This window comes from Alosa sapidissima, chromosome 22, assembly GCF_018492685.1.
Source record: "Alosa sapidissima isolate fAloSap1 chromosome 22, fAloSap1.pri, whole genome shotgun sequence".
NCBI lineage: Eukaryota > Metazoa > Chordata > Actinopteri > Clupeiformes > Clupeidae > Alosa > Alosa sapidissima.
In genome coordinates this window covers 20848277-20856604 of record NC_055978.1, presented here as the reverse complement: position 1 = coordinate 20856604, position 8328 = coordinate 20848277, and the positions used below count along the sequence as shown (strand labels likewise).

The following is an 8328-nucleotide window of genomic DNA, read 5'->3' as shown; positions in this document are numbered from 1 at the left end:
TGTAACTTTACTGTAGTTTTCAAATGGCTGTACAAGTACTGTATAGTGCTGTCTTGAGCATGTTCAGGTAGTGTCACCGAGTTCTGACCTTTTTTTGCATTGGAAAACACTGAGAGAACTGTCATAATGAAAACATGACAAAGCCATTTGACTATCTTGTTCATAAACGATGGTGTCAAGACTTCTCATTTTGATGACACTGATAGTTTCATTGACATGAATACCTGCTTTTGAGGAATGGACTATCCATTTTGAGCAAGTGACGTGCTTTTGCAGGTCATCCACTAGGTTTTGCAGTTTGCACTAATTGTTTTGAGAATTGCACTAACTTCTGTGCAAATGTTAATAGTGATGTGAGAAAAGCACCAAAGCGACTGAGAAAAACTGTCTGATGGACTGATATACCTCAATGAACAAATAGCAGATTTGTGATGGGTGGTGGAGGGTACTGTGTCTGTGCGATATTGAATGAATTGAATCAAAATAAGTCTTAATTGTGTTTTAATTATTCCAGTGACATCAGTCAGGTTCTGAGATTGTCCTTCACTGTAAAATAGATTTGACAGTGGATAACGTTTTTTTAAGCTTTATGCTTTCAGTGCAGCACATGTCATCATTTATCAACAGTAACAGTAATGTAAATGTCAAATGTTTTTAATTAGTGCTTAATCTGCTGGCATAAAACTGTGTTGCTTTGGCACACATTGCCATGTTCATTTGGATCTAAGTTTGGGCCACCAATTTCAGTCAATCATCTTCAATCCAGCATTTACGCACAGCGTTACGCAGAAATCTTGAGGAACATAGGGGGGAAGTATATAGCTGGGCGTTCTCTAGCGGCCGACTCACCTGACTCACAGCCGAGAATAGCCTGTCTCTGCCAGGTGTAATCTCTTTACTCATCCCTCTGTTATGGATCAACCGCACCCTGCCATTGAAACGTCTTGTAGTAGCTATTAAGTCTGATGTACTTTGTGATAGTCCATAGCCTAATGAAACGTGAAGTGCCTTTCCTGAAGGATAGTTAGGCTACTCCCGCAGTTTCTCTGTGGCCTAAATGCAATAAGCCTAGACTGGGATATTGTCTTACAAGTTCAAAGATACCCTTCATTATTTTATTGACACCGCAATTATTAGCCTGTAGTTTGTGTTTAAACGCATTCGGATGAGCCATAGCCACTCACCTACTACACTCTCACAGGGGACAAAACATATATCTATAAATATTCTATGAATTCTATTAGTCTCCAACTCATTTTTGAAGAACATACTCTTACATACGGGTTGTTTCGTCCACGAGTTGAAAAGGATGCACCTTGTCTCCCTACTTTGTAGAGAGTGACGTAGATAACGGGAGGACAGATTGCTTTAGCAGAAGGTCAGTTGACGCCTGGGAGCTGCTGCACCAAGGAGGCGTCGTTTCGCGACCACAGTGAAGTCAGGGTAATGCAAAACTGCCAATTTGTTTACAATTATATTTACAAAAGCTTATACCAAGGTTGTAATCGATTAATTCCTTGACTAGGCTTCTTTGTGTTTTAGTTGTTGAGATCTTTGAGATTGTGTCTCCCATGAAATGCCTTACATGGGTTGTAGGCTATTTATCCAGCTAATTAATCTGATTGCCTTAGCCCTAAGATAGCCCGGCTGGTTGTTTCCCAGATGGCAATGAATGAATGTTGTTTCCCAGAGGGCCAAATTTATAATAGCTTCCTTTTAAATTCCTATAGCCCTCCGCTCCAGAAGATGTATCCGTACACGCTGACGCAGTTGACCCGGGCGAACCCCTTCTGCACCCCGTTCATGGTCTTGCACGAAGTCGCGGAGCCTGGACACGACGCACCTGTTGAGCCACACCTCAAACGGAGATTCGCAGCGGCCTCGATTGACGGTACCGAGATATGGGGAAAATAAATATCAATAGCCAACTGTTTGAAATTTACCGGTTCAACAAAATTATGTAAAAAGAAAAACCTTTGCGTCAACATTCATTAAGTAAATGTAAAAAATCAAACATCATAATAATCATCTTCACTAAATGAATGCTCACATGTATAGTTGAATTGCACAAATGTTTTAATTTTGGCCTGCTAAAGAGGACTATCCAGGATTAATAAAGGCTATCTGGCTGCAGCCTGTTAAAATTGCGGCTCACTTAGGCTTTACAGACTAGAACATGAAGGACGAATTGTGCCTGACTGTGCTATGAAGGACACGAATAATTTAATGTCCCTGCATAATTAAATATATTTATTTGCAAGAATAGATGGAAACAAACGTTTCACAGCTCTCTGTCATAGGTTGTCATCAGCTCCTGAACTTGACCGTGACACCTTGGCCTTAAGCTCCTCACCGGCGTGCCTCGCACGAACTGGAAGTAGGCCTATGGCTTCAACAGACTTAGCTCCTTACCGGTGTAGCCATTAGTTTTTCCTTTACATGTGGATAAAACTATCACGTGTTTCTCTGTACAAGCCAATAAGGTAAAATTGTGTACCTGACAAGTTTCGGCTACCTTGCCTCTGTAGCCTTCATCAGAGGGGTCACGTGATGTTGGTGTGACGTCGTCTGAGCTGTGTTATATGGAGTTTTCCATCCCACCTGATGTGGTGGGGTGGCCGTGTCCCCTGGGGTGCTCCGGGGGGGGGGGGGGGGTGGGCGCCCTCTGCTGTCTGGTGGTTTTTCATACAACCGGGGGCGGCCCTGCAGGACTGTGTCCCAGGGCACCCCAGGGGACACGGCCATCCCACCACATCAGGTGGGATGGAAAACGCCATATAACACAGCTCAGACGACGTCACACCAACATCACGTGACCCCTCTGATGAAGGCTACAGAGGCAAGGTAGCCGAAACTTGTCAGGTACACAATTTTACCTTATTGGCTTGTACAGAGAAACAGTAAGAATTAGTAAAACAGTAAGCCTAATGAACCTCTTCAATATAAAACTATCACGGTTGCACGTGTCTAAATTGTATAAAGAAATCTAGTTAAAAAAACTCCATTATTGTCCTCTTCCAAAGCTTGCAGGGTACACCTCTGAGAATGAATTTTAGCCTACTGAGTGGCCTGGCTATGTTAGGCTAATAATATTGAATCCATTAGCTGACGAGGTCGTGTCACTCTGTTCAACCATGTCACTCTAAGTTTTTAATTTTCTTTTTCTATATTTCAAACGTCACTATTATTTTTCCACAACTCTGTGTGATCTGTGTATTTAAAATTAAGACTTCTAGACTTCTTCTCTCTAAATGAGTACCATAACTTCTAAAAGGCATATTATGTCTTGCATTATGCATATAATAACACCCTGCCATGTCAATTTCATGATATAGTTATAGGATATACTGTAGTTATATAGGATGAAGTTATAATGTCATGTTTTATGTACAGTGGAGAATAAATAACTCTTTTATTGTAAAGGAATAGTCATAAAAGTCGTGAAAAAAAACAGTAGATAACTGTTTTTCTTGCTTGACCTTCTTTACATGTGTCCCCTACAGACGCGGAAGTGAGCTGTGAGTATGGCTCCAATAAGTACTACGCTCTCTGTGGCTTCGGTGGCATCCTGAGCTGTGGCCTCACGCACACAGCTGTTGTACCCCTCGACCTCGTCAAATGCCGCATTCAGGTTTGTGCTGCCTCGACGACGCTTCAACGTCGCGTCAATATTTCAAAATACATTTACTTTGATGAGACATGAATAGACACACGGACACTGTACGAGTTGAAATACAAGATCAATCACCCCAACAGAGGTGTAGTTTAATCATTCAAAAATATTAAGACAGTCCATGACATTCTCTACAGTGGGGAACATAACCCACATCACCCATAAGAATGCTTGAGTTCGAGTGCTGAAAATAAGCATGTTTAGCTTGGTTGCTGCCTGTGGTCCTATGGTGCCTATAGCAGAGATGGGCCCTGTGGATAAGGGGTAGTTTGAGTTGAACTACTAGAGAAAGGGAGGAGAATGGCGAGGATGCTTTGTAATACCAGCGTGTGACTGGTAATGAGGGTTTAAATCCCTCAGAAAGCGGCAATGAGGTGAGTGATAGCTGTCAATTAGCCCTATAGGGTTCCTCTTGAACTTTGGAAAACGTCATCGAATGATCGTGATGGTGTTTGCCTTGCAGGTGGACCCAGACAAGTACAAGTCCATCTTCAATGGCTTCTCAGTGACCCTGCGGGAGGATGGCTTCCGGGGCCTGGGGAGGGGCTGGGCCCCCACCTTCATCGGCTACTCCATGCAGGGCCTGTGCAAATTTGGCTTCTACGAGCTGTTCAAGTCATTCTACAGTGACATGCTGGGCGAGGTGGGTTGGGAGTGGGACGGTAGGGTTGTCAGTCAGTCATTTACATGTGTGTAGGTAGGAAAGAACAAATTACCGTATTTTCCGGACTATAAGTCGCACCGGAGTATAAGTCGCACCAGTCAAAAAATGTGTCATGAAGAGGAAAAAAACATATATATAAATATATATATGTTGCACCTGAGTCGCAGGACCAGCCAAACTATGAAAAAAAGTGCGACTTATAGTCTGGAAAATACGGTATGACTATTACTTTAAGCACTTTTAGCACTGAAGTATTCAATGTCCTGCTGTAGTCTTACTGCATTTACTGTAATGCTAATTCTTCAGTGGTAATAGAGTCATTGGGAGAGTGGATAGACAAGTAAAGGATAAAACATTTCATAACATTGTTAACAATTAAGTTACATTTATTTTTGTATTGCACAGCATAGGTATTTGGTGTCTGTAGATTTTTAGAGGTGTTTAGACAGAATTGTGTTGGTTAAAGATTAGTTTTCTTTGAGTGTGATCTTAAAGCAGCACTAAAGACGTTTTTTGAGTTCAAAATTGACCTATACCACACCTGGCCCTGTATGAAATACAATGCAAGCAAATGGAGGAGCGGTGCATTGGTGTGTTCAACAACACTCAGATCCTACAGAATTGCACACAGCTCCTTTAACTCACGTGTGCCCTGAGCAGGAGAACACCTACCTGTGGAGAACCTCCCTGTACCTGATGTCGTCGGCCAGCGCCGAGTTCTTTGCCGACATCGCCCTGGCGCCCATGGAGGCATGTAAGGTGCGCATCCAGACGCAGCCGGGCTATGCCAGCACGCTCCGCGAGTGTGTCCCCAAGATGCACGCTGAGGAGGGCATCAAGGCGTGAGTACAGAGGGGAAAGGGATGGACCGTACACACACACACACACACACACACCCAGACACACACGCATACTGACACACACGCATACACACATTTACGTGGTGTATTAATATATTCATGAATATATTCATATTTACCATTTAGACATATGTACACCTGAGAATACATGCTTGTATGCACACTCACACACTGAAGGACCATATTGTTTCTTTTAATTAGTTTGCTGTGTTTTTGAGACACTTCACTCAGAATGTTCCTTACTTAGCCTTGATAGCCTGCAGTCATCGCCTTTTAAAGATGATTTGCCTAACAGTGTATCTTCCCCCTCTCCCTGCCATCCTCTGAGCCCCTGTGTAGGTTCTATAAGGGTGTGTACCCACTCTGGCTGCGGCAGATCCCCTACACCATGATGAAGTTCGCCTGCTTCGAGCGCACCGTCGAGACGCTCTACAAGTACGTGGTGCCCAAGCCCCGCAGCGAGTGCACCAAGGCCGAGCAGCTGGTGGTCACCTTTGTGGCCGGATACATCGGTGAGTGACGCGGAGCGACACAGACACAGGGAAAGAGAACTCTGAAACACACACAAACACACACACACACACACACACACACACACACATACATACAGACATACAAATGACAAATGTGTACAATGGTCACAGATAGAGGGTGGAAGAGATATGTCATATGTCAGTTTGCATTGTTTACATAGTTTACATATGTTGGGCATCGGAGCCATTATACGAGGGTGGTATGTCTCCCACCCACTTTTTATAATTATTATCACCCCCCCCCCCACACACACACACACACACACACACTTTTGCCATGCAAATATCAGTGCTGTTTTAACACTGTTCATACAATTGCGCCAACGCCCATGTCAAATCCATTCCACTTCATTACAAATGCTGCAGTGAAACTCCATCTCACTCTCAGGTTTTCACTGCTACCTGCTCCACACAGCACAGATGTATGCACACACACACATATGAGTGGTAGCCGTTGGAATATTACACACAGCTCAAAACACTTGCGAAAGCCTTTTCGTTTTGATTACAGTGGTGCTACGTGCTAGGTAATGTTAAATAATGTGTTTAAGTCAATAAAACACTGCTAACATTAGTGAACAGTTTTTGTGAGTGCTACTTTGTTAATTGTTTGGGGAACTGCGAGTAAGGGGCTGCGACTGCACTACCTAGGCTGCTGAAGTGCCACAAGGGCACAGCAAATGAACTTTAGAACTAAGCTCACGATATTCAGACAGGCCCAAAACGTTAACGGCCCACCAGAAATCCTCCCGAAGCTCCCGATTAGCCACTCCGGGCCTGCATTCAAAACATTAAAGAAATTAATTGAATAGATATTGCAACTGCATGCAAGGTTAACTAGGCCTATACCGTGTAACGTGTATAACGTGTGTGTGTGTGTGTAACGTGTGTGTGTAACATGTGTGTGTGTGTGTGTGTTTCTATCTCTGCAGCTGGTGTATTCTGTGCAGTTGTCTCTCACCCAGCTGACTCTGTGGTGTCTGTGCTTAACAAGGACAGTGGTAGCACTGCTATCCAGGTAGTGAAACGCCTTGGGCCCAAAGGTGAGATATATACTTACAGCACACACACACACACACACACACACAGATACAGCCAGAGCCAGATAGATATGAGACACAAACATGCATGCGGTCAAAAGGACACACACAACATAGAGACATACTTACTAACACTAGATGGTGCTATTGAGTAAACTAAACACATCATCCAAGTACTTCCCACAATGATGATTATATTTTAGAAGTTATGTCATATATGTAAAAAGTGCCTTCACACAACTTATGCGTAGAGATATGTTTTTTTGTGTGTGTTTTTGCATGTGTGTGTGTGTGTGTGTGTGAACCTTGGTGCAGGTGTGTGGAAGGGCTTGTTCGCTCGCATCATCATGATTGGCACCCTGACTGCTCTGCAGTGGTTCATCTACGACTCAGTGAAGGTCTACTTCCGCTTGCCCCGCCCACCTCCTCCAGAGATGCCCGAGTCGCTCAAGCAGAAGTTGGGATTGGCTAGCCACTAATACCCTCCCCATTTACCCAGAATGCAACATTGGCCTCTTCATTCTCCCATCCACTCCCATCTACAGCGCACAGCTCTGTTTTTGTAAACATTCATCAGCTGTATTAGAGTTAGTCACTTGACAGTTCTGCCCATGCATCTGAAGAGGAGAATACCATAACAATGAGAAAATAAATCTTTAAAAAAAAAAAACACACATTTTGTTCTTGTAATGGTTTTAATATGAATGGATGAATAACAAAAAATCTCTAGCATTTTGTAGCACAATGCTATGTGTAATTGCTGTAACACGACCTGGATATTAGCATAAAGTATCAGACCTATACTCTAGATATTACAATTGTCCTTTAATCTTGCATTTTCAGTCTTGGTGGAGGTGTTTCAGGACTGAGTTGTGTAGAGATAGTAAGAATAATGGATAGTACTGCACAAGTTTCCCAAAATGTCATCACAAAGACTGTGTGTGTGTGTGTGTCACAAATGATCTCAGACAAGGTACTACTGTTACATGTCCTTTTCTACCAACAGAGGGAGCACTATCCCTAAAGTTCAACAACTAAAAGGTCTTAAGGAGTGTGATGTATACCAAACAAAACTGTTGAAGAGATTCAAGCCAATGTATTTTCACTGTTAGATACTTACCTACCAAGGGACCGATATGCCATATTTTAAAGGTCTACCTCTGGTGGCTCAGCTGAAGCTGCTTAACATGGAGGGTATCTTTGAGAAAATGCCTATACTCTATCTAAGTGTTGCACAGTAGCCTACTAGTACAAGATCTGCTTGTGGCTTTCGTTGACTGAAACACAGATGTAACATTTAGTTTTGTAGAACTGAAAACAGAACTGAAGCGAAAGCAAAACACTTCTGGACAAATTACGTTCATTAACAGATATGTCATCTCTTGTGTGTTCTCACAAAACACTAGATCACAAAACGGATTTCAATTAAGGATATAATAGATGCGGTGAAACAAAGCAATATTTGCAACATAAATGACTCGCATTGATTTTATAATTATTGAGTTTATTATTAATCAACACTGACATCAATGTTTGTCTTTGATAAGACATCATTCAT

General features: G+C 42.7%; 1 protein-coding gene across 1 annotated transcript; it reads left to right on the top strand.

Annotated features, from left to right (window-relative positions):
* The first annotated feature begins 1351 nt into the window (after nt 1-1351).
* Nucleotides 1352-7409, top strand: slc25a3a (solute carrier family 25 member 3a). Its single transcript, XM_042079419.1, has 8 exons — nt 1352-1443; nt 1731-1891; nt 3504-3631; nt 4137-4316; nt 4998-5179; nt 5537-5709; nt 6663-6773; nt 7086-7409. Exons 2-8 carry the CDS (start codon nt 1747-1749, stop codon nt 7247-7249), a joined length of 1083 nt encoding a protein of 360 aa, XP_041935353.1. The 5' UTR covers nt 1352-1443; nt 1731-1746; the 3' UTR covers nt 7250-7409.
* Nucleotides 7410-8328: the final 919 nt, after the last annotated feature.